Source organism: Conger conger, chromosome 14 (genome assembly GCF_963514075.1).
Source record: "Conger conger chromosome 14, fConCon1.1, whole genome shotgun sequence".
NCBI lineage: Eukaryota > Metazoa > Chordata > Actinopteri > Anguilliformes > Congridae > Conger > Conger conger.
The window spans coordinates 11,076,280-11,103,951 of NC_083773.1; the positions used below are offsets into that span (position 1 = coordinate 11,076,280).

Sequence of the window (27,672 nt, forward strand, 5' to 3'; positions counted from 1 at the left end):
TACTACACACGGTAAATACAGGTGCCCAGTTCAGATCTATCCTTTCTTGTCCTCAGTTGGCTGATTCAATGATCTAATGATAATGACAACAAGCGATTCAGGAAAATAACGTCATTATTTATGCACAGTAATGTTTTACTGTGACATTTTACATTTTAATGTCAATTTCATTGTGTCATGTGCTACACACACATGCTAATGCAAAGGCACATGACACACACACATACACACATACACACAAACATACTGTGCAGTACACACATACACACACACACACACTAACACATTCCAAAACAGCTGTCATTTCCCGGTTTTTTGTTGTGTCCAACACAAAAGGGGATGGATACGTGGTTTTAAAATTGCTGCATATGGGGGAAAAAGACTGCTGATGAATGAAGCACTCATACAAAGTGAGTTTCTGGCCAGCTCTTGAACCCTGGGAACAATTCATTTACAGAATAAATGTTTTAGGCTGAGGCTATTCCCATAAATGCCCCGCAGAAACACATACACTTTTGTCTGCATGCATGAGTGCACCAGCCTTATAAAAATTCACAACTACATGGTTATGGTGTTTCCTTAATTACTCGTACAGATGTACACATAGTCTGACAGAGCTGACAGAGCATCTGGAAGATTCCTCTGATCTGATTGGCGGTGGTAGATTTCTTACTCTGGTTGGTTGGCTGCAGCGGTTTATCATTTCATGCTTATAGCCCTGGGAGTTTTGAGCCCACGCTTTGCCTTGACTTGTGCTTTCTCTTGTCCATCTATATTGATTTTCTCACCAACTGATGTCAGTGGCTCATACTAGGTTACTTGTACAGGACCTCCACATTCTTTAAAACAGCATATCTACGTTTGATCCACATTTTACTGTAACATTCTAGTATGCTTTATAGTCGGAGTCAGCCAATTTTGATGTTTTTTTTAATTGCTCCAAAACAACAGCACATTACATTGCAACGAAAAAAGACAACCAAACTCCATTAACTACATTACATTGATTAGTTTGTCCTCAATATTTAGCCTCATTTAAAGACAATTTCAGCTACACAATGAATAAATGTCAACATATAGACTATAAAAATGGATCAGTGTTAAACTTGATACAAGTTCAAGGTTGTGAAAAATGTTTATTTTACAAGTAGAAAAAGGACAGACTTTGGTTTTAAACTCAATGTATTTCTCGTACGTGCATCATGAACTCGCACGCATCGGGTTTTCAGTAAAGTTGTTGACAAAAAATCTTTCTTGCTGAATGAATTGGGCTTGATTTCACAAGATTATATTAATACAAATTTTCCCAAAAGTGATGAGCACATTTAACCATGAAAGGAGAGACGTGGATGTCTGCAGCATCCCGCAGTTGGTGATGCAGGCACAGATTTATGATGCGGGAGCATCCATTTTTCTTCTGCATTTAGAAGATCCATTTGTCCCAGTGCTACACAAGGTGAGATTTCATGAAGCCTCCTGGGCAAAGGCATACTGTGACCTGCATTTTACATTATTTATAATGTTCTGGGCAATCTAGATGAAATAGATTTGGGGCACTTTGTCTGAAAATGTCTCCTCATTTGCACACAGTGAATTCCACCCTGTGTTCTAGTTCAACTGATCCATCTCATCATTTCTCTTATTCCTGTTTAGTTCCAGTTATTACACAAGTTAAATTATCCACAAATCAACACTGGCATCCAGGTCAAAACAATTAACCCAAAGTTAAGGGGGGAGGGTGGGCTGTTCTCAACTGTGTTTGTGTTTATTGGGCTGAATCTATACATAGAGGCACATGCTCAGTATCGGACTGCTAATGAGATTTCATCTAAACTGCACATAGACACACACGCGACATACGCATAAAATCCACTGCACACACACACACACACACACACACACACACAAATATCTGCTGCCTACCCTATCTGCATTATGCTATCAGTGTAAATTTAGAGTGTACTCACTGTATGAGATGCCTCTCATAACTATGCTCACATGCCCACATTTACAAGTCCAGTCTCTCCTTTCTTCTCACTGTTAAGTAACTCCCCACTGTAATACTAGTATCATTATTAGTATTATTATTCATAATAAATAATAATAATTCTAATAATAATAATACAAGTACAGATGAGACGCAGACAAAGCACTTGCATACCTGACACAGAAAGATACTGACACACAAAAGGAAAAATAAATAAATTGAGTAAATTATTTCTTATTTACATCCCAACACAGTGCATTTTTTTTATAAACACATAACTCTGCAGTGACTACTGAATACTGCACTTTTTGTTTGTCTTTTTGTTTTTAATTCCCAAAACTGTACAAAACTCTTTGTGGTTGTTTTTACAATCACAACGACATGCATCATGAAAAATGTTTTTGTTTTTTTAACAGAAATATCACATTACATGTATTGATATACTGCACTTCATTACATGTTGGTCATTATGGCAACATTAGTGTGTGTCTGGATATGAAATACCAATACCAAACTTACAAAGGTATTATTACTAACCCACATAAAAGCATCTGGGAGCTTCTAAAACTAAAATCGTCCTTCCCTGAGTGCCTTGGTATGGGTATTTATCATTTGACAGTAAAAAAGGTAAAGAAACATAAAAATAGGGTCGATTGCAATGAATACGGCTCACAGTATACAGTTGGTATGTGTAATAAAAATAAAGCTTGAACGTATGCAAAATTAATCCCAAATACAGTGTGTCAAGGTGTGGATCAGCACTCTAGACCCTGATCTCAGGACCTACGGCAATGATTGACAGAAGAGTTCTCAGAATGCTACAAAACAAACACAGTTATACAAAATAACAAACTAGATGGTGATGGGGATGCCAATGACGATGATAATGATAACTATTACATACCGGAATTAAAGGCACCGCAACACAGTCGTATTGGATTCCAAACTTGACATCCTCTAGCATGGCAGCCATTTTGTGGCAGTTAAAAGGAAATGGGTAATAATCAAGGCCAATGTGCTGTTTATGATCCAAGTTTTTATGTGCCTAGACAGTGAATACAATATCACTATTAGTCTGATTCACTGCTATCATTTCATTGCAACAGACCCAACTAACTGTACAAATAAAATGAATATCCTTTGTTTTCTATAATATGTACAGCTAGATAAAACGTATGTGACATAATAACATTAAAGTAGGAAAAAGCTACAAATATATGGATCACATAGTACCTTACATAATAATCTTGAATTTCCTTCACTGAGAACTCTTACTTGCTGGTAGGATCCAGTGTATTTATTATAGTAGTTTATTTGTTGTATTATTATTTTTTCCCACTGACTTAGCCCTTGTCTAGAGCATTGAGTATGTAGCACTTTATGGGGAATAATTTAGTAGTAAACAACTTTTATACACGTAGTACATTGCATTTAATGTCTGCATCTGAAATACAAACTAATAACATTTGCTGCGGCAGAAAAATGCTGAGTTCATATATTCACATACACTTGCATGCTGTAACATGAAAAATGAGCATGAGGAAGTGGAGGGGGGTGGAAACTTGCTGCATAGCAGATAAAAAAAGAGGGGATATGTGTATGCCTGTGTGTGTGTGTGTGTGTGTGCGCACGTTTAGTTTTCTTTTTACATTTGAGCTAAGTACAAACAGTTTCTGCATTTCAATTAATGATCTGGACCCTCCATCTGAAGTGATCCCATTGTAATACAAAACGAGAGCCAGTACATTTGAAATGATCACAAAATCTGTTACAGTGTGCCGGGCTTTGAACGACCCAGAGTCAAGATGGCAGTGTGGCTGAACACAGCACATTCGTTTTTTTCCCTTTGAAATTGTGCTTCACGTTGATTAAGCCGTTTATTTCTCTACTTTTTCCCTTTCCCACAAATTGCATTACAGTGTTGTCCTAAAGATGGATTAAATTCCCCTTCCCTCAGGCTATGCTTTGAGCCGTTCCTTTGACTTCCATGGATTCCCTCTGCTTGTGGCCGGCGTACTCCCCGATGAAGGAGCCGTCCTCGTTGAACTGGCCGTCCTCCTCGTCTCCGTAGTCCACTAAGCTGTCCCCGCTGTCCGCTGCCTTAATGTCGCCACTGAGAGACTGCAGGCTCCCTTTCAGCGGCTTTTCATCATTGTCACTACGGGCAGGAATAAGGCGAGAGTTAGCGCGCTAATTACGCAGCTGTTAATATCGAGCTAAAGGTCTTTAAGGTCGGGTTTCAGACGCCGCAGAGCGTTTCCTTGACGCGACCTCCCGCTCTGTCTCTCGCCGACCTACGAGACACATTTGCTCGAGTGCTTCAGCACCAAACGCTCGACTAAGCTGGGGGGTTTTCGCTACATCTTTATTTTTGGCAAAAATCCCTTCCTGTGTATGGCTCATGACTGAAGGAGAGTAACCGTCTGGGTTTGAACCTGTTCTCTAGGGAGTCAGGCAGACACTGCTTATCTCTGATTCAGTACCAAGAGACGTTTGCCTTTTTGCCAATTTCATTAGCATTCTCTCCTGTTTTAGTAATTTTTTGAGTCTTAAGAGTGTGTTTTCTGAGCTGTGACAGCACTGCATAATCTTTTTTCACTTCCTCGTTCCTCGTTCACTGAAGCTTGGACTGGAGGAGTATTAATGGAATATCACTACCTTGGAGATCTGCCATTTTAAGTCACATTCATTGTTTTTGTCCTCCCACTGTAATTTAGGAGGTCTCCATTTCGGGTCTCATCCAACAACAGTTAATACACACTTCACAATGAGGCAGATCATCCTAATGCGCGCTACAACAACATCTAAATTACAAGCGCTAAGTACATTAGCACTACGATGTCACATGACATGTAAACAACAGCGCATTGGATGCTGTTGTTTACTACCTACATTCAGAGGTCACTCATCCCATACTGTGTCTTGAACACTGATGCCTGAGAGGATCCTTGTAAAACTCATGCATGTCAGGTTTGCTTTCAGGTTGAAAGAAATGCAGAAACAGGATTATGTAAACACAGAGAAATGCATATGAGCACATGCTGGCAACACTATATTTGAAGGCTCTTACATAAAAGCGATATAACACCTTCATATGCATGACATAGCGCAATCATAAGCAGTACATAAGCATTCATATGCATAAGTCAATAACCGCAAATAGGCATAATTATGTCAATATTGACGCAGCAAGTGACAATACCATACATGCCAAGTGAACTTACGTCGGCTATTGACATAAGCATTTATGAATGCTTATGTAGTGTTTATGAAGGGGTTATATAGCTCCTATGTAGGTGCCGTCAAATAAAGTATTACGTATTTTTTACCTTTCAATACACTGAAGTGTGCGAGCGGACATCTTTACCTGAATGTGTCGTCACCCATGCCCTGGGACTCGAGGTCTGGGTGCATGTCCTCCTTCTCCTTTACTGCACGTTAAACAAAGACACAGGCATGTCAGAAGACTCGAGCGCAACTTTCTACTTTCTTCTTTCTTTAAATTCTTTTGTGTTTTGCCATTCGCTATACGTAGCTCAGCGGTGGTGTTTTATTATTACCAACACTTGAAAGCAGCTTAATGATTCAAGCATCATGCTCGTGTTTCATTTTTTCAACAAACTTTTGTGCGAACACGCAAAAACGTTTCCATATCAGACAGAAATGGTGTGTCATTAAAACTGCATCTGAGAAGCTGAAGGAAATTCTGCAGCGTGGCAATAGTGAAATATTCAGCGAGTGGCGTCGATAACACTTGCGGGAACGAGACTACCGGTCTGTTTTGTGCGGCTGAGTTGTAATGTCTGATGGGGGTGGGGGGTGGAGGGGAGACACAGATGGCGGTGGAAACGCTGGAGGCTTCTCCAGGTGAAGACAGAGAAACAAAGCCGTGTGATCTAGGCCTGTCTGTTTGACATGCCAGGCAATAATCTTTGTGGAAGGAACGCAGGGACCCAGTAACTCTCTAAAAAGAATCTAGCTACAGTGGAACAAACTGCGATGCTCTACAGCTTCCAGCTGGAGCCGACTGCCATTAATCACCATGGTGCTTTTGGAAGAAGGAATAAAAATACAACTTTTAGAAAAATATTTACTCTTTGTACAGATTAAAAATATTATGGTGTGTGTGTGTGTGTGTGTGTGTGTGTGAGTGAGTGTGTGCATGCACTTGTCTACCTATCTAACTGGGGACCATGGTGTCATTACATATCCACCAAGAGCGGACATTTTCTAGGTCCGCTCTTGACAAATGCTTTATATCATGTTAAAATGATGAGTTGACCCTCCCCCAGTGAAGTTTTATAAAAATTACCAAGAGGGGACCATGTGTTATGTTATGCCCTGTAGACTGGAGCTGGAATTGTGCAAGTGTGTAAATAAATATTATGAATGCCTACTAATGCAAAATAGTAATGCAAAAACAGTGATTGTTTAATGCTATCAATCCCTATCACTATAAAAAAGTTTCTAAATATCTCAGAAGAAAAACAGGTTAAAGGAGATAGTTTCCATATTAATGAAGTTTGGATCCGAGGGTAATTTTTTCGCGGGCTCTTCAGAAAGATAGAGACGTGCCTTCAGTCTGGATTTCAGCGATAGCGCTGTTGACATTAGAGATGAATGCCTTGTGAAGACTAAACTGCAAATAGGAAGCACTGCAAATGGAATATTCATAGTGGAGGACCGACAGCATTCGCAAGAAGGCAGGAGGCGCGCGCGAGTGTGAGTACGCACCAGAATACTTCCCCCCTTTGTTTCTGTTGACGAAGCAGGCGATTAGAGCAATCAGCGTGAGCAAGGCCACAGCAGTCATCACACCGATGAACCAGCCTTCCGTGGGTATTCCTCCACGCTTGCTGGCCGAGCCTATTGACAACAAATAACTTGTGTTATAGTATCAACAATCAACGTGAAAACACATAAACAATATTTTTTCGAGGCACATTGATACACATATCAATATATCAATATCAATCAATATATCAATCAATATATTCAAACTCTACCTTAGTCCTCCCTCCTGATTTGCCCTGCCCCTCCTTTCTGATATCCCTATCCTTGTCTAACCCCCCCGCCCCCCCCCCCCCAAAAAAAAAAAATGCACTTATGATGACAACTATACAGCATTTCATGTGTATTTTGCTAGTTCTAGATGTAATGCTTTGACTTATGGTAGAACCTATGCACTTGTAAGTCGCTTTGGATTAAAAGCGTCTGCCAAATGACTAAAATGTAAATGTAAAAAAATATAAATTTGTGATAATAAATGCGAACAGCTATTTGCTCCTGGATTGGCTGTGGACATCTGAATTCGTAATGGCAGAGTGGAGGTTTTAACAATAGAGCCCAAACTACATTTTTTAGCTCATGAAAAAGCTGTGGATATCGAAAAGCTTTCAAGTGCAGGGCAACCAGCAAAATGAAGCTGCAGTGGTTGGCATTAGAAACCTATGCATTTAAATGCCATATAAGCATTACATAAGAACAGTATGTTTTACGCTGTACTAGCTGGAAAGAAAATGCTGAACACTTCTTTCAATTTCACATGCATAACCTTATTACTTTCATAGTACTCTATGTCTTTACATACTATGTTATACTGAAAAAAACCCATTTCAAATGAAATATGTATGTATTTTCAATGCAGTCAAGAGTAATAAGTTGTACAACATTTTCACAATATGCAATTGCACAGACACAAGGTCCCTGCACGTAACCAAACACTCAATAAAATGAATGTTTTATAACTTAATATTCCACTCTATGTATATCACTTGAGAAATATTGTGTACCAGAAACAATGTCATATTTATCAGTCTCCTCAATAGCCCAAATATTGGCTGCATAGTTTATTTTTTAATAGATTTTTTTACCGTCTATACAAAATATCTTCAAATATAAACGCATTTTAAAATATAGGCCACTTCTTTTTGTCGTTTTTTTAAACACCCTTCACTTCTCACCTGTCCCCCTGGTCTTGATAACATCTTCAAAAATACTAGAATTATCAACCCAGCTCTTAGTCATAAGCCGCACTGTGTACACAGTCCCTGGTTCGAGCCCCTCAATGATGTGGAAACTCTTAGATGTGTTTACTGCCTCTGAAATCTTCCAGTTACCTTTACCTACAGAAGGTGCACAATCAGGGAGCGTTAGTGTTTTTTCTTTTTTCAAGAAAATGTATACATCAACACAGATGTGAAACATCTAAGATAGAGAACTTCTATACTATTAACCCGCCCCCTTTTTTTTTTTTTCTTTGGAGATATATGGAGAATATATTTAATATCAAGACAGGCTTATTGTAATGTGCATGTTCATTTACAAAACATAACTTCATTGTAGAGGTCTGCATCGCTGGAACTGAGGCCCAAGCCCACACATGCCTGATGTATTTACAACAAGAACCGAACCAGCCCGACAGGCTCTAGCCAAATTTGAAGCCTCAACCCGACAGAGAACAATCTCTGAAATAACAAGCTGAAAACGCCATACGGCACAACAGAAAATAATGCAGTGTTTCCCACAGGAAGGCGCTTGCGATTGCAAAGTGTTGCTACACCACTATTTTTAAACTTCTGGGTTGGCTTATGTGAGAAAGACCCATAGGCCCATATTCGATCTGACCCAACATCACATAGCTAAGCATGGAACCGATACCCAAGGCTTGGGTCAGGATGCAGACCTCTACTTGATTGCACAAACACTCATTAATTAATGTAATTTATATAAAGTGTGTCTAACTAGATAAGGTGCAACTGTATGACCAAATGCAGTACAAATAAGTAAGATTAGCTTACGGTTGTTCATATACGCAACATACAACTCTGACTCCTTTTGCTCGCTCCTGGGAATCCAGCTGATTTTTGCAAAGTTGTCACTAACAGAGGAACTAATATTGGACAGGATAGGAACTGATGAAGAGATGAGAGGAGAGAAGGGGCAGAGAGGGTTAGTGAAAGGAAGATTGAAACCACACCCATAGACACTGCACAGCTATTCAAAAGGATGGCTAAAGGCATTGGTTGCAGACGCTCAATCTTTTGCAAGTGTTCGTGCACAGTAAATTGCTCAGTCTGAATTGAACTTAATTAATATGACTCCGAGGTGGATTCAAATTATTCATTGAAGATTTGCATTTTTCTGTTTTTTGGTGGATGTGGCATCTTATACAGTTTAGTTAGAGTTAGGGGTAATAATGTCATATCTGTACACAAATCACTTTGCAAGAGAAGTCTCTATTATTTGTGAATGTCCGCCGCAAAACTCTTCTAAGCATTCCTGACCTTTTCATAGTGTCAACAAGCAAAGCTGCGCTAAGTGTAGCAGTGTAAAGAGTGCCGAATATGGATGATGAAATAAAATGGAGACATGCATATATGAGAGCTGCATATGTTTTCATAACAATGGCAAAGTACTGCAGGCCGAAGTGAATGGTAACACTTTACAATAAGGTTATATTAATTGGCATTAACTAATGTGTTTAACTAATTAACGACTGAAAAGTCAATATATATACAGCTTTGGTATGTATTGTGTTATGCTATGTATTTGTGCATCATTATCATATAACAGTATCTGTTAATGATGAACTATTATCATTTATACAGTTATTATTGTTATTGTGTTGTTTGCTAATGTATAAACATCCATGTAAATAATAACAAATAAATGCGCTAATGAAACATTAATTTCATGCTTAATTGCTGTATTTGCACATTCATGTTAACAGCTGCATTAGCTATTGCTAATTCGTGTGCCCTTATTGTAAAAGTGTGACCGATGTTAAAAACAGAAATGTCAAGCATAAAAGAGTGAAGGAAAGCTTTGAAAAGGGGAAAATAAATCTCACTCATTACAGGAACTGATAGACAATAGTCCACTATAGCCCAATCCTCTTAATTACACAGGTGTTCTCACAAAGGTATCTCCTTTGTAGCCAGGAGTCATAATACCTTACTCAGGTTCTTAATTCTCCAGGGACTTACAGCTCTGCCCCCAGAGCTATAAATACGTACTTGAAGATGCCAGTCAACGGACTGTGTGCGCAGGTGCCTCGTGATTAAACTCATCGCAAGCTCCTGCGAGGAGGTAGAGGAGCGTTTGGAACCTGCAGCACTGGGGCCCGGGACTAAAAATACCAGTGGGCTGCAGCATTCGTCATTCCCCCGGCGCAGACTGCTATTAAATCCCAGCGAAAGCATCTGCAGCCGCGGCGGGGAACAGGCTGGTGACACACGCTGAAGGATGGCTCTCCCATGTCAGGGAATTTCACTAATAGGGGCACTGAGAGCACTGAACTATTCTGATCTACAGCTTTCAGCGGCTCCTGCTTATACGCTTCAGGTGCCGCGCCCCCCCCCCCCCCCGCCGGCCCTTGTAGCGACGGCGGCGCGCCCGCCCGAATCTAGCGAACGCCTCCCCCCCCCCCCCCCCCCATCTCCTCCCCCGCTTCTTATTTATTCACTTGATTGCGACTCTGAATTGTCGCGCCAACCCCCCTGGGCGAATATTCCGGCCCCGCGGAGGAACGCAAGGTCTGGCAAACGAATCCCCGTGAATCACACAGCCCTCCAATTTATGCGCCGTGACAGACTATACCCTGATCTGGGAACAGTTGATTACATTCTCAATTTAACAATGACACCCAGAGGCAAAGAAAACAACCAAATAAAAACAGCGACACCCTCGAAACAACAACTCAAGAGCGAAGCCAGAGCTGTTGGAAATATACTTAAACAAAGCATTCCTGAGGTAGAATATAAATATACATTTGTGTCATGTTTTCATGATCGTGTTCCCTCTTTTGTCATAATTTAGTGCTGAACAAGACATTTTTATCCTCTCTCAATGTCATGGCGTGGCTGGATGTGGCTTGTATTTCTGTAAGCCTGCTTGCACATCTGTGCACATGCAAGTATATCATTTCACGTAAGTGGTCTGTATTACTGTATATTTGCACAAAAAGTAGAGTGCATCCACAACTATATCTCTGTACCAATAGTTTTTAATCCACACCAGGATTAATTAAATTACCCAATTAAAACAATTAACACCGCCTGGTTAAGTGTAATTAATACCAGCCAGAGGGAGTTATCATAAAACAGTTCAATACGAGGGATGGGGGGATTGAACGGAAACATACAAAACCAATTTATTTTTAATACATATCTTAAATCTAATGTGTTTTCAGTCTTGAGTGTCACAACATGGATGTGTGGATGCAGCTTTATACCTAAGGATGAAAGTGTGGCATTAGCCACAGGAGATGTGGAAGTGCTTGGAGAGGAGGCTGAGGATTGGCCTGGAGAGGAAGAGACATCTTGAGATTATGTGCTTTCAGCGAGAGGGCGGCGCTCATGGTTTTAGTGCCGCACGTATGGGATGTCTTAGCTCGGAGACACATCGGCGTGAATGAGCTCTTGTTAGCCAAGAATGTTAGAAATCTACCCTACATCAAATAAGAAGCAAAGCCTTATGAAAGTTAGAAATGCATGCATATTAACTCAACAAATCTCAAATCCTGCCTCTCTGCCTGGATATTGTACTGTACTTATTTTGGGCAAAATATGGAAAGGATTTTCTCCTTCCAAAAAACCTATTTAGAGGATTGACTATGAATTATTCATAGATAATGACTTGGTTTGCACTGTGTGACACAGGAGGAGCACATAATGATTATGAGATGATTGTCTGTCATAGACTTACTAAATATCACACCAAATGCTAAATTTAATCCCTCGCATCTTCATCTGCATATCAGTATCTGTTGCTGTTGGGGAAATCAATAGTTTTGAGTAACAAAGGGCACTGAGTGTGTGAGTTTAACCAGGCTAGTTTGTAGTTATTTTTAGTAGCCTGACTAATGTTGAATAAGCACAATCAGTTCTACCTACCTTTTTTCTTTTTGGAAACAGTGGGCATTTGTGTCAGATAATAAACTGGGGTAATAGATTTCTTATTGCTGAGGGCAAGAACACACTGCAGCAGACAAGGACAATTTTGCACCATGAAGTGAATCAATGCAGGCCATTGTAATGCAACTGAATGTTTTATGTCTGTAAATATTTACTTGCTACACAACCAACTACTGCTCATTCTACTACAGCAACAACTATAATGGTTGCTGAAGGAGTAGCAGTAGTGCGATAATAGTGGAGGTATCGGTAATAGGTAGTTCTGAGGATTTATTAAATACAAAAAAATAAAAAGCAAAACATTGGGCCTCATTTCCCCAGAGAATTATGGGAATTTTCCGCTAGCTCCTTGAGCCAACAGCAGGTTGCTGATCACTCCATCAGAACAGTGGGCACTACAGTACACATCCACCAAAAGAAAACCTCTCTCATGCTCTCAGTGCAAAACTTCAAATGTTCCTGAGGGTCTTTTCAACATAATATGTAAAATATACAGTATATTATGCATTCATGCACTGCATGGAACATAACCTTGTCTGTGACCCACAACCATTCAATAAAGCAATGCTACAATTTTTTTTCCCCGTTCATTGGGATTGACAACAATAATTCTTCTCTTATTTCATAACTAATGTTCTGGTAGTATACTATATGCATTTATATGTATAAAATAGAAGGGGGAAAAACACAAGACACAAAGAAACGTCATTGGTGAGTCATAATCTAATCCAGAGAGATGCTGTATCTTTCTGGGTACTGCAGCTACAACAAGAGATCTACCAAAGTAAGCTACTGTCTATGTTTAATAAACTAAGCTATATGACAATTATTCCAGCAGGCATATTTAAAATTCAACGACTATTTTCACAACATAACGATAGTTGAAAAATGAATGATTTCCAACATAAACATTATTTCACACTATGGTGAAATTTAAAGTAAAACTTTTGATTTGTTGGTTTGATGTTTTCCTTTTTTTTATACTTTAAAAATGCCTGAGGAGACAATTAGTAAAATTAGGGTTATGAAGTTATAGTATGCGATTCTCTTCGTCTACTTCTACAATACCAAGAAATCTACATACTGAGGTGGACATTGGGTGCCGCAGCTGTGGTGGAAGACGCATCTTCAGGAAGAGAGAAGAGAAAACGTGATGCATCACCAAGGAGACAGTTAGAGGGGCGGGGCTGACTATCACTCCCATTTCCTCTAGCCGGTGTGACATTCTTCTTTCCAAAGCACATTGAACACACAGCCATGACTATCAACAGCAGCTAGCCCACACGCTGATGAAAACACAGTGCATATGGGATAGGAGCTCATGCATCATAGTGACACAGCACTAGCGAGAAAATGTAGAGATCTGATCGAAAATGGGGCAGCATATGACATCAAGTACCGCAGATCATACGAAAATACGCCATTGGACTTGGACCTTGCCTTCCATGCCTGTAGCAGAACCATGATCTACACATGAAGACATCACTAAGGTATATATTTATGCATTGAGGGAATATCTAATTTGAAGCACTCAAAATTAAAATGTAAAAAAAATGAGCAGCGTGTACGTTAAAGTTATTTTCATTATTTATGATATTTATCTAAAGAGAAATCACAATTTGCGGTTTCTATGACCGAAGGCACTTTTTTTTGCCCCCAACCGATTGCCTCATGGCTGGTTTTAACTTTCAAATCAATAAGCACTTGTTCTTGGGTGACAATGATAAATGAAGCTCGCTCGCACATCCTCGTGCTGTTTCCTACCCATAAAGCAGTGCTTAGATGGAAATATGAGATGCCTGGCAGTATGGGATCTCTCTCTGAATTGCCCCCAAAACTGCCCTCTGCTCCCTGCAAACCCAACCCCCACCCCACTCCTCTCCACCCTGGGGATCAACTCTGCCCTCTTTCATGTTTCCCAAAAACACCATTACCCATGTCACTTACTTGATTCCAGGAAGGTTTTTCCCTCTTCGCTGACGGGGGGTCCGCACCCCACCCTGGTGCAGGACCTCAGGTAGAACAGGTAACGACTGTGCGGCTCCAGGTCCTGTAGGACCCACTTGGTGGTGTCAGGACTGGAGATGTTCACCGTCTGCAGCTGCCCCACCTCCTCGGTGCCGTTGACTTAACATGGACATATGGATGATTAGTGCACATTCCACGGCTCAGCTGCATTGTACCAGAAAGCTAATTGGCTAGCATTAAGCACATACCCGCATCGTTCCAGTGTCACGGAGGTATGAATGAGACTTGCCGGTGATTAGCGCGGTAAGGTTAAAATCGCTGGGATGGGTCACGTGTTCCGGTAGCGTCGGCTCACTGGCTACGCTCCCTCGATAGCCTACGCTGTTACAGTAGGGTTACAGTGTGGGAGCACTGTGATATTAACTGGAGGAGCCCTTTCTGGAGCTGGGTTCATCTATCGAACAGCTGTGCGCGGCTGTGTTCAATTCCTCCGGCACGGTGGAAAAGCCATGCAGACAGCTGCCGACATTATCCACAACATTTCGCACATGACTTCCTTCGAGGGGACTTCAAAAACTCCACTTCAAACGCTCCGCGACAATTGGACAAAGCCGGCGTCTTATCTGCTAGAACACAGCGCGACATGTCCGCGTCGATATCGTATGAAAATTGCGCGCATCTCTAAACATGCAAATAATAAGCAAAACATCAATGCAATTGGCAGGAATGTATGTGAACGGCATGTCTGTTAAGCTAACGTGCAATTAGGACTGAGCTCACCATGAGTGCCTACCTACAGTAGTGAACTCTGACAGGATGCCATAAACCACACATTTCAGATTCTCCCCACCCCCAGGTCATTCCAGCTGAGAGTAGCTCAGGAAAACCAATGTGCTGGAAACCCATTGCCACATGTTGTGCTGTTTTCTCTCTCACCGTCCCTCGAGAGCCACTAAATCCCAGCAGCAGCCATCATTAGCGATATACGGCCACGCTAGTTACTGCTCTCTCGCCCTGTTTTCTCACCAGGCGGAGGACCTCCTGGTCAAGAAGCTTAGCACTGTAACCAATAATTCACTTTTTTTGGGTCTGTACCGCTTCAAGCCTTCTTAGCTGTTGCATGATGCAACAGCTGCCGCGTGATGCAAGGGCCGTGGCCTGAAAGCTGTTGATCTCCGCGGTTCAGAGCCCGGCGCTCGGCAGGGTGCGGGCGTGCGCCGATAAAGCCCAGTCAGATCCGGGCTTTGCTGGAGACGGCCCCGGGGCTGGAGGTTCGCTGAGCGGTGATGGCGTGTTATCACACAGGGCACAGGGAGCGTGCCGCACACACAGGGCACAGGGAGCGTGCCGCACACACAGGGCACAGGGAGCGTGCCGCACACACAGGGCACAGGGAACGGGCCCCACACACAGAGCACAGGGAACGGGCCCCACACACAGGGCACAGGGAACAGGCCCCACACACAGGGCGCAGGGAACAGGCCCCACACACAGGGCGCAGGGAGAGTGCCCCACACACAGGGCACAGGGAACGGGCCCCACACACAGGGCACAGGGAGCGTGCCCCACACACAGGGCGCAGGGAGAGTGCCCCACACACAGGGCACAGGGTACGGGCCCCACACACAGGGCACAGGGAGAGTGCCCCACACACAGGGCACAGGGAACGGGCCCCACACACAGGGCACAGGGAGCGGGCCCCACACACAGGGCGCAGGGAGAGTGCCCCACACACAGGGCACAGGGAGCGGGCCCCACACACAGGGCGCAGGGAGAGTGCCCCACACACAGGGCACAGGGAACGGGCCCCACACACAGGGCACAGGGAACGGGCCCCACACACAGGGCGCAGGGAGAGTGCCCCACACACAGGGCACAGGGAACGGGCCCCACACACAGGGCACAGGGTACGGGCCCCACACACAGGGCACAGGGAGAGTGCCCCACACACAGGGCACAGCACACAGGGAGCGTGCCCCACACACAGGGCACAGGGAAGGGGCCCCACACACAGGGCACAGGGAACGGGCCCCACACACAGGGCACAGGGAACGGGCCCCACACACAGGGCACAGGGAACGGGCCCCACACACAGGGCACAGGGAGCGTGCCCCACACACAGCGCGCAGGGAGAGTGCCCCACACACAGGGCACAGGGTACGGGCCCCACACACAGGGCACAGGGAACGGGCCCCACACACAGCGCGCAGGGAGAGTGCCCCACACACAGGGCACAGGGTACGGGCCCCACACACAGGGCACAGGGAACGGGCCCCACACACAGGGCACAGGGAACGGGCCCCACACACAGGGCGCAGGGAGAGTGCCCCACACACAGGGCACAGGGAGCGGGCCCCACACACAGGGCACAGGGAGAGTGCCCCACACACAAGGCACAGGGAGCGTGCCCCACACACAGGGCACAGGGAGCGGGCCCCACACACAGGGCGCAGGGAGCGTGCCCCACACACAGGGCGCAGGGAGAGTGCCCCACACACAGGGCACAGGGTACGGGCCCCACACACAAGGCACAGGGAGCGTGCCCCACACACAGGGCACAGGGAAGGGGCCCCACACACAGGGCACAGGGAACGGGCCCCACACACAGGGCACAGGGAGCGTGCCCCACACACAGGGCGCAGGGAGAGTGCCCCACACACAGGGCACAGGGTACGGGCCCCACACACAGGGCACAGGGAGAGTGCCCCATACACAGGGCACAGGGAACGGGCCCCACACACAGGGCGCAGGGAACGGGCGCCACACACAGGGCACAGGCAGTGGGCCACACTGAGGGACGTACTCAGCTGGTACTGCAGGACGTAGCCGGTGCGGACGCCGTTGGCCTCCAGCGGGGGGGTCCAGACCAGCGTGAGGGAATCCTTTTGGAAGTTCGTGGCTCTCAGAAAGGGGCTCTTCTCAGGAACTGCCAAAACAAAGGATGCATTCAAATGGTTAGCAAGCATGGTTTAATTCTGTTAATGTGCCCACCTTTGCACCCCTACGGCAGGAGTGTCAAACTTCCGTGCTGGAGGGCCGCGGTGTCTGCTGGTTTTTGATGCATTTCAGCACGGGTGATGAATTGGCAAAAAAGTCCACACACCACACTTCTCAAGGCATCATTTGGCAGCTGATTGAAAGGAATCCACAAATACCTGCAGACACTACAGCCCTCCAGGAGTTACACACCCTTGCCTTACAGGGTTGGGTTGAATCCTATTTCAATTCAGCCAACTGACTGAATTAAAACCCTTCATTGAGCATTGTGGCCATTTTTCTATTCATTTTGAGTCTCTCACCCCCCTCTGGAGTCCTGAAGGTGACAGGGTGACTGGTGGGACCGTTGCCCCGCCCGTTGAAGGCCATGACCTGCAAACTGTACTCAGAGAAAGGCTGCAGCCCCGGGACCATCCCGCGGTCCCTGTCCCCCGGAAGCGTGATGGTCTGCTTAACGCCGTGGACCTTCTTCGAATCCAGGAGGCTCCTGAGCCTCCAGAAGTTCACCTGTGATGAGGAAGGATGGTCAGTCGGCTCAAACAGAGCGTCCTCAGAAGACCGGAATTCATGTAATATCTTATTCACGGTGATGAAGTTCAGGATACAACGCTGCAGCCCGGACACATATTATTGAGACGGCAAAACAGAAAATAGACACGGAAGACACAGAGGAGTCGTCCCTCAGCCTGATTACCCTGTATCCTCCCAGGTGTCCATTCAGCTTGTCCTTGGGAACCCGTGTCCAGTTGACCTTGATCAAGGTGTTGTTCATCAGCTCCACGGCCACGTCATGTGGGGCTGCAGCAGGCTCTGTGGGAGCAAACGTCCTCATATCACTATTAATCAAGAGACTCAACCCACTGCATATGCAAGGCTTTATTACCGTGCCGCATTAAAGGACATACGCGCACAGCTCCACATATACACCACTGATAAACCACGGCACCCGTGTATACTGCCACTTGCGAAGACACGCTGCATTGTATTCACAATGTGAACGAAAACATCAGTAGAAATTCTCGGATGCCCTGCGATGGCTTCAATATATCCTACTGGCCCATCTAGCATAGCAGGGCTTCTTGCTACACGTGGAAGCTACGTAAGAGCAGACACCTCTGAAAGCCGGCTCAGAAGGAGAAACGTATTTAATCAAAACGGAGGAAACAAGAAGCACAGAACTAACAAACACGGTGCTAGAGGAGGGCGAGATTAAACAGTGCGTTTAACAAGCAAGCTGTCAGTAGACAAAGAGAAAACACTATCTATTGGAACACTCCTATGAGAAAAGGAAAATGCAATAACCTGAGATAACACCTCGCGGGCAACTCCAAAAGAAAACTGAGAGCAAGAATGTAGTTTAGAAAGTGAGAATTCAAGTACGATTCAGAAGTGATTTGAGGTAAACCGCGGAAGATCTCAATTGCAGCCAAATGAAGGAACTTTTTCTCGAAACCCTGGGGTTCTCCTTTGTGTCAGGTAAGCTATGGAAACTGAAAGGTCCGCATCATTTGCTCAGGAACATTAACTCTGCTGGGTGTTAATATTCACTTTTACTGATTTTCATTCTCTATACACACACAGGAAAAGTGTTTTAAGTATTACTCCTGTGTGTGTACAGAGAATGAAAATCAGTAAAAGTGAATATTAACACCCAGCAGAGTTATTGTTCCTGACCACCCTTTGTTAAGCTCTGGAACATAGTATCCCATTTTTATTTATAGTTCAATCCATTCCTTTATGTGTGCGCACTTGTCTGTGTGTGTGTACAGTATGTGTGTGTATAGGCGTAGGTGTGTGTGTGTGTAGTTATGCATATGTGAATATGTGAATGTGTGTATGAGCACTTCAGACATTCAATCAACCAATACCATAATTCCATGAAAGGATGAACTGCCGATGACACTGCCACTGCATCAGTATCTCGGGCGGCCTGTAGCGTAGTGGTTAAGGTAAATGACTGGCATACACAAGGTTGGTGGTTCTAATCCCGGTGTAGCCACAATAAAATCTGCACAGCCGTTGGGCCCTTGACCCTGCATTGCTCCAGGGTAGGATTGTCTCCTGCTGAGTCTAATCAACTGTACGTCGCTCTGGATAAGAGCGTCTGCCAAATGCCAATAATGTAATGTAAAGGTTAAGAACAGACAGACTCTCACAGAAACCTTGCGACACTTACGGTCCTCCCCAGAGTACTCGTTCACCACTGTAGGCTCGGGTCCCCAGCCGTGGTTGTTCCGTGCCTGGATCTTGATCTCGTAGGGGACGAACGTCGGGGTGTTCTTCACGACAAAGGAGTGCCTTTTAACCATATGCTCCTTCCAGTCTTCGCCTGTGCCCTGAAGCCTGTAGCTCACCTTATACTCCAAACCAGGCCCGTTGTGTTCAATGGGCAACAGTGGCTAAAAAAACCAGAGATAAACGCATGATGAAAAATCAGCCAATAAGCCAACCTAAATCGTTCAGTATTTATGCATCCCACTTCTCAATGCATATTTTGTTAACATAGTTTAGAGAAGCATAGCATTTGGTGAATGTTTATGTTTTGTATCATTAGGCAAGGATTTAATTGGCTTCAATTTGGCCTCTAAATTACACGTTTGTTATATGGAGGTCTAATTGGTATCGAGATAGAGCGATTCATTAGTGAATCATACATTCTTGCAGTGGAGCACCCACGCACAATAAAAGACAATTATCTGCAAAGTCAAAACATTAACAGTGAGAGACTTGGCAAAAACTATGAGTTTCTTGGTCGCCTACAATTCTAAAGGACGGAGAATAATTGATTTTACAATAGTGTGGGTCTGAGTCCATGTAAAACTCACTTTCCTATTGCCTGTCATTTTTCATGCTTTTCAGACCATTATAATGAAAAGGAGGCTTTGGAAGGAGCTCCATGCCTAAGATAGATTGATTTAAGAATAGCTTAAAAGAACAGGAGCATGGATGTTGAACTCGTTTTTTAAAGTTTCTTCTTGTAATTGCTGAGATGAACAATGGCAATTTCAGTATATTTTCTCATCTAAGCCACAATGAAACAAAACCTCGATGTAATTTACCTTAAAAACAGAATTTATCTGAGTTGTGTGCTACACTTGGTAATTTACGTGGCTATAAAGTCGGTGTGAAAGACCATGCCATGTTTCTTACCTCCCAGATAATATCCATTTCATGGGGCAAACGACCTTCAATTTTTATGTTTTCAGGGTTTCTGTCTGGAGCTATAAAAGCAAAGAAATATGGATTTTGTTAGGAGAGGAACTGTTTGTGAGAACTGGCTTGTGATGTGCACAGTGCAAAGAATGACCTCAATGATCCCTAAAGGCATCCATTTTAAAGTTCAATGAGCATCACAACAGGCAGAGTGAAATATTACTCACTTACACACCCATGCATTCATCATGCATTCGTCATGCATTATTCATGTTTCAGACCACCTTTATCCATGGCATGGACATGTATGGAGAATTGTATTACTTATATTACAGCAAATAGAGGCGACACAGAGACCAGTTAAAGCACGCATCCCAAACTTCATTAGAAACCAGTATCACCCTGAATGTGACAAGGTAAAAGATGGGCAGAATGCACATGATGGGAGGAGTACTTTTACAACCTGAAGGAGGAGTCTTGATTCGCTCTGTGGGTGCGCTGGGGGGTCCGTGCCCGATGGCGTTGATGGCGAAGACGCGGAACTGGTAGTCCACATGCCCGTGTAACTTCAGGTGGGCCGAGACATGGTCTCCTGGAACTCTTAGGAGCTCTTTCCACTTTCCTGGTTCCCACTCGCTCTCCTCATATTCAATAACAAACTCTGTTCAGACAAAACCCACAGATCAATGCCCAGACCAGACCACACCAGGTCACAAGGTCTATTCGTTTTGGGCAACGGATGGTCAGCAGACCTGACACATAATTGTTCTGGATTCAAATACTTTTTTGTGCTCGACTGATATTGCTTTGGTGCAACTGAGCCGACCGGGATGGCCAGGAGGCAGGGTTTGCACTTTTTTATTTAATCGGTTCCAATACACCAGACAAGCTGAGTAAAGCATAGAAAAGTATTTGAATCCACAACAATTACGTATTTCACCCAGGTCTGATGGTCAGGTCATCTGCACAGTGCAGATGCGAGTATTAGGAAGCCTTCCAATGCAGGAAAATCTTTATGCAGGACAGTGCACATTAAAGGAACAATAGGTAATATTTTTTGTTAAAACATTGTGACCAGACCATTGTAAATCCCTTCCTATCATTAGTGAAAAAGGCTTACTGACATGTTGACTCACCCTCTGCCTGTGTTTATAGTCCTTAAATTCGGGTACCAAAACATTGTATAGCTGTACAATAGTTTGAGCTCATTGGTTGAAAATTGGTTCAAATTGCCACAGCCAATTATGGGGGGTTTCAATGTCAGTGCATTTACAGAGAAGGGGGAAGGATAAACAGTGTTGTGGTTTGAGGGTGTTTGTTGCTGCCATTCCTCTCTAGACCATTATAAGTCAGAAATTTTTTTTTTAATGCTATTTTAAAGGATAACAGGCTGCTTCAAAGGTGCGCATGACTATGCTGGGCTTGCAGTGCGGCAAGGTCAGGTGGCCTCGTTACCGTTTGCGGGGCTGCTGTGGTCGTCCCCGGGGACCCATTTCAGCCTCGCACTCTTGTTCTTGCGTTCCAACACCACCACGTCCTCCGGAGCATCTGGGACATCTGACGCAACACCACAACAACACGCTCAGGTACAACACCGCTAATGCATGTGAAAGCCAAACCGACAACTGCAATGGAATGACTCTATTCACGCCCGCCCAGTTATTTCTGGAAAACTGAGAGGAGAACTGCACAAAGAGCCAGACTAAAGCACACAATAATCCTCTGGTTGAATACTCTTTTGCAGTGGCAGACCTACGCAGAGCTGAGTTTCCTGTGCTGCGAGCCTCCATGCGGCGCGACTGTAAATGCGCTAATGCGTTAGCATCCCTGATGTGTTGAACGACGCCATGTTCTGAGCTCCCTGGTGAGCTCCGCAGTCATGTATGTCATGTAGCATGTTCCTTTTTACGTAGACCGTACGCTGAGTGGGACGAACCATGTTGAAGGAAGCCTTTATCTGACATATGAAAGATACATTCAGCTCTTCGAGGCTCCTGTAGTCCATCTGTAGCACTGAGCCTTTGTCTATTCCAGAAGGCTCTGTCTGATTCACACAAGTCTGCCTAAGCTATTCCATCCATGCATATTTTTTGAATGAAAAAAACATAGCATCAGGGTAGAATATACTGCAAACAGACAGTCATAGTACACCCACTTATTCTATGGGCAGAAATCTGTTTTAAATATCTTCCATAGTCCATTTTATTCCCCTTATATATGTATTATGCATTTTTAAAAAACTTTTAAGCTTGTGTGTGTGTGTGTGTGTGTGTATGTGTGTCTGTGTGTATGTGTGTATGTGTGTCTGTGTGTGTGTGCGTGTGTGTGTGCGTGCGTATGTGTGTGTGTGTGTGTGTGTGTGTGTGTATGTGTGTGTGTGTGTGTGTGTGTGCATGCGTGCTCCTGCACGTGTTCTTGCGGAAGGATGCGCAAGCAAGTCAAGGTCCCTGAGCTACTGAATGGTGTAGGTTGCAGCCCTGTTTGAATATTCAGTGTTATAGCCACATAGCTGAGGGCCCAGTGTGTGTTATGCACATCCCTGCTGGGCTGAAAAGTGATGAGATTAACTCTCTAATGCACTGAGTGTGGCAGTGTAGATGCGCTATGTGTTGAATATGCCTGCAAACTACGCTACTTACCCAACACCACAAGCTCAGCGGAGGCCGAATCCTCGTCCAGAGGGGTTAAGACCCGACACGTGTACGTGCCCTGGTCTTTATGGCTCACGTTGATGATCTGCAGAACCCCGTCGTCCAAAACGAATCTGTCCACACGGAGATAAAGCAAGGCTCTGATTTGTACGGGCTGAAGCCCAGAGATCACAAGAAACTCCCACTGGGTTAAATGGCGAAGCGCTGTGACGAATCGCGGGGCCTTACCCGGCGTTCTCAGTGTGGTTGAAGACTAACTCCACGTCATCCTTTTCCCAAAGCGTCTCAAGGTCACCTCGGAAGGACTTGTCGTATTCAGCCAGGCAGGTGAAATGGGCAGTGGTTCCCCTCAGGATTCTGAGGTTTTGCGGTCGGTCCACAATTCTGGTAGGAACTGAGACGCCCAAAATTAATGGTATAAATGCTTTTTTCCTGGTTGTTTTTTTGTGTTCTGCATCTTTTTTGAGACACACGCATACAGTACTGTGCAAAACTCTGAGACACATGTAGAGAAAATCAGTAAAGCAAATATACTTAAATAAATAATTAAATCTACACTTTTAAATAATGAAAATTTACTACAAAGAGCATTGAACAGTTCAAAACTAAATCAAATCAATATTTGTTGTGATCGCCCTTCCCCTGCATCAGTTATCTTAGGTCCTGCGACTGTCTCGCTTGCTTCTGGCTGTCCAGGTAATCCCAGACAGTCTCAAACAAGTTTTTATCTGAAAAGTGGTCTATTACCTAATAAAAATGATACTTTATTTAAAATTTCACTGCAACATCTTTTTTGAAAAAGAATTTTTGGAAATGTCAGATTTGCTCTTTTCACATGTACACACTAATGCGGAAAACCAAAAAATAAATATGAAAATACTGAAGAACAAATTAATATAAAGAAGAAGGTAGGGAGCCCAAGACTTTAGCACAGCACTGTACACGCAGAGCTGTAATGAAAGTATACCTTTTATATCGAGTGAAGCGGTGATAATGCTTTCGCCCTCGATGTTTGAGGCAATGCAGGAGTACTGGCCCGCGTCCCCTCTCTCAACGCTGTGGATCTCCAGCGAGCCGTTCTCATGCTTAGAGAATCTCGCTGAGTCCTCCACAGAGGCCCTACAAGATTTATAGTCATATTTATCAATTGTATACATCGGTGTAATGACAAGTGCCAGACGAGGACTTGTGTTCTAAAATGAATACTAAGCACAACGTGCATACAGTAAGAGACGGTTCACTGGTAGGGGAATGCTGTAAATAATGGCAGTATGCTTGCTCTGCATTCGAAAATATTCTAAATATAATACATGAATGTTAGAAAGAAGAACTCAGACTTATTACTGGAGTTCACTTAACATTTATACAGATCTTCAGCATATCTTCAACAATTATGACAAGAAAAGGATGAGTTGTATTTTTTGACGTAAAACACCAAGAAAAGGTGTTTTATCTGGAGACAATTAGAGTTTCAAATAAAAGCGTGACAGCAGTAACAGTCATTTGAGCTCCTCATTTATAATTGAAAGAAAAACACATATATTTACCAAGTTTTCAAGTGCATGATTAGTTATTCTGAACCATATCCAGTGTGTACAATCTGACCCTCCTTCTGTTAATAACACAAGCCGGCCTTATAAACACCCAGAGCTTTCATTAGACTAACACAACATCCTGTCAAACAGATTTTTCTACCAAGTTCTCTGATCACACAAATTCCCCAAATTCAGTAGTGCGTGTACTGTAAATACCCAAAACATATCAGCAAACATATTCAATCTCAGCTTTTTTATCAGAACTCTCCCTAAATGGGAATTGATGTTCCTCCACCCAGACTGCAGAACTCACACTTATCATCTGCTTCACTCTACTGGGAACGGCGAAGAAATCCTTTAAAAATAGGTTTACCCGCACAGAATGCCCTCTGCTTGCATTGTAAACCGTAGTTCTGGTGGGCAGAAGAAAGGCTGTTCATAGCAGCGCTCCAAAGCCATATTTTGTGGCCATATGGTCGTGTCTAGCGCTAGTCTACCACTCTCCACAGGTATGGCCGAGGGCGGGGGGGAGTCACTCACCAGGTGATTATGGACGGCGGTGAACTGAAAACCTTGCAGTGCATGATGGCGCTCTTCCCCTCTGTAGCTTCATACTCTTGGTTGTCCTCCGTGAGAATCATAGGAGGCAGGTCTGGAGGTTACAGGCCGTGGTCAAAAAGTGTTGAACTTTATTTTGGCAAATACTGTCCACTACCAACAGAGGCTCACATACGGTAGCCTGCCAGTGTATTAACAGATGTAGAGCTGTAGAGTACATTCAGGTTGGAGTTTGCCTTTCAGATTATTGCAGGTGCACTCCTAGGCCATATGCTGCTTGTATCAAGTGACTTGATTGCACTTCTGAAAGCCATTATTGCCACAATGGCCAAAGTGCCATGGCTGGCACTTATGGGAGGTACTGGGCTATCCAGGAAATCCAGTTTTAATCAGTGAATAAATACATAAATACAATGGGAACATAATTTCTTACAATGTCAAAATAAAGTACAGTAAATCCATAATATTATGCCTGGTACAATGTGACTCCTGTGTAATTCACTGCCATTTCTCAAAATAAAACGTGTTTAATTGAATGGAACAGAGACAGCATAACTAAAATAGATATGTGGATTTTTTTTTTAGTTTTGGATATAGGCATAAGTATGAATAATATTGTGGCAGGGGAGAAATGACTCTCATCATGATCGCTCATCAGTTTTGATTCTCGATGTGTTCATTGAGGATCGGTCTGCTCTCTTTCCAACAGCCAGCAGCTGCCTAGCGGCGGAAATTTCCAGATGTCCCGTCGACGGATGCAAATGGCCCATTCACCGTGCGCGCAGTGCTGAGTGAGAGGGCCTCGCAGTGGCATTCGCGCGGCGTTATGAACGGTCGTATATTAGCGGCTACGAGTGCGCCGCGGCACTTCTCTCCCAGCCTCGCAATTTGGAACGTGAGAAGCTGTTAGCATATAAAAGAGCCGCGCTGCGAGACATGCTAAGAGCTTCACTCCTCTGAAGATGCTGCACAGCTCACTCTCAGACCAGACGCCAGTGTTAGCGGGGGGGGGGCTGTACTGTCTGCCCTTTCTATTAGCCGACTGCAATAAGAAACTGCCTCTCACGACTGGCCCTTGAGCTGGCATACACTCAAGTGGGGTACTTAACCCGACTGCCATCAGTAAACATCCTGTATAAAGGGATACCATGTATATAGAGTAGATGGTCACACTTTGCAAAAAGGTTCCATGAACTAAAGCCTTTCAGGTTCAGGTCAATGTGCGGTAGCAGTAAAAAAAAAAGGCCAAAGAATGCTAGGATACAAAGCCAGGAGTATTGAGTATAAGTCTTCCTCACCTTATACAATACCCTTGTTAGACCTGACTTATTAGTACTGTGTGCAGTTCTGGGGACCGCACTATAAGGAAGATATCGAGGCGCGGGAAAAGGTTCAGAGAAAGACAACCAGATTGATTCCATATATGAAAGATAAGAGTTACGGGGACAGACGTAAGATGCTTAATGTCTTGAAGCGTAGTAAAATTAGACTTAGGGGGGATTTGATTGAGGTTTTTAATTAATTAAAGGAATTAACAAATTAACAACAGTCAATTCTTCAGGGTGAGTTTGGTTAGCAGAACAAGAGGGCACAAATGGAAGTTGGCAAATTCCACACAGATAATTGTAAGTATTTTTTCATACAGACAGTGGTCACTGTCTGGAATAGCTTGCCAGGACATGTAGTGGAGGCAGAAACACTGGGGGTTTTCAAGACCAGGCTTGATACGGTGCTAGATACTATTTAGCTTTTAGGCAAACTAAGCAGTAGTGGAAGGAAAAGGCTGGCATTGCTGGGCTGAATTACCTTTTTTCACCATTATGTTATGTTACGTTAATGTAGTTGTTAATTAACTACTACTAACTATGTTAATATGTACAGCTCTGTTAATGTATTTGTACATCATTAATTCATGTTATCAACTAAATTAGTTATTGCCAATTCATATTCGAATGAAAATGTATGTAATGTAATGTATTTGTTAATGGTTAACTTATTATAAGTTCATCCTATGCTTTGCTAATATATACATATTCATAGTAAGTTATTAATAAATGCATTAACAAATGAAAAGTTAATGTCATGCTTAATTAATGGATTTATTAATAAATTAATTCATATTAACATTAGTTAATGCAAATTCATGAACCATTCTCTAAAGTGTGCCTAGTAATACTAATACAATGTACTAACTTTCCTTTGAAGAGACTGCCTGATGAGGTGGTTGATTTTAGAGGGCAGTTGTTTATTGTAAAGTGTTGAGACCCTGAGGGGAAAGGTGTCATACAAATGCAACCCTTCTACTGAAAATGATAATTAATCTCACATATCTGCCTGCTCTACCTCTATTATCAGATCATACGCGAGAACTGAAACATGATAACTGGCTCCAAAGATTTAAATGACTTTCCTGAGTAAGTGCACTAATGTAGATCTTCAGTACTTGTTCAGGAAATGCATTTTTATGTGAATATTTGAGGACTTCACACGTTGCTTTCACATATAATTAATTTATACAGCTTGAGCTAAATGAGACTTGGCCATGTTGAAGGGACCAAAAAATGAGTTCTGAACTATATCTGAACCCAGAACTAAAACTGAACCCAGGACTATATCTGAACCCACACCCTGCTGGTCATGACTAGTGACCTAACCAGTGCCCTGGGCAGTATAGTTCATTTTTTATGATTTGTAAACTTACAGTAAATAAGCCTCCTAAGACCCATAAATTCATTTTTGTTCCTTGTGAAGGACATGAATCTCTGGCCTTAATGTCAAGAACCATATATTCCATTATGCTGAAACCTGCACTACAAGGAAATCTTATTTTTACAAATATTTTCACTGCTACCGTTTTTTTGCTACTTGTATTAGGTCACAAGAAATGTAATTAATACACTTTTCTC

The 27,672-nt window shown here is 43.4% G+C and overlaps 1 protein-coding gene across 3 annotated transcripts in view; it reads right to left on the reverse strand.

Moving 5' to 3' along the window:
• Positions 1–2,201: 2,201 nt before the first annotated feature.
• chl1b (cell adhesion molecule L1-like b) overlaps positions 2,202–27,672 on the reverse strand; it is an 82,942-nt gene continuing 57,471 nt past the window's right edge. For 2 of the 3 annotated variants that reach the window (XM_061219643.1, XM_061219642.1), the window contains exons 12-30: positions 24,749–24,860; positions 23,641–23,792; positions 22,902–23,067; positions 22,662–22,786; positions 21,478–21,579; positions 20,486–20,683; positions 20,020–20,090; positions 19,046–19,268; positions 17,564–17,679; positions 17,172–17,376; positions 16,676–16,798; positions 13,852–14,031; positions 12,989–13,030; positions 11,223–11,291; positions 8,788–8,901; positions 7,951–8,112; positions 6,722–6,853; positions 5,355–5,418; positions 2,202–4,145 (exon numbers count right to left, since the gene is read on the reverse strand). In XM_061219643.1, the coding sequence (XP_061075627.1) occupies positions 3,941–4,145; positions 5,355–5,418; positions 6,722–6,853; positions 7,951–8,112; positions 8,788–8,901; positions 11,223–11,291; positions 12,989–13,030; positions 13,852–14,031; positions 16,676–16,798; positions 17,172–17,376; positions 17,564–17,679; positions 19,046–19,268; positions 20,020–20,090; positions 20,486–20,683; positions 21,478–21,579; positions 22,662–22,786; positions 22,902–23,067; positions 23,641–23,792; positions 24,749–24,860 (2,561 nt within the window). In that variant the 3' untranslated portion in view covers positions 2,202–3,940. The remainder of the gene's footprint in view (positions 4,146–5,354; positions 5,419–6,721; positions 6,854–7,950; positions 8,113–8,787; positions 8,902–11,222; positions 11,292–12,988; positions 13,031–13,851; positions 14,032–16,675; positions 16,799–17,171; positions 17,377–17,563; positions 17,680–19,045; positions 19,269–20,019; positions 20,091–20,485; positions 20,684–21,477; positions 21,580–22,661; positions 22,787–22,901; positions 23,068–23,640; positions 23,793–24,748; positions 24,861–27,672) is intronic. The other variant, XM_061219644.1, reaches the window with a different exon arrangement.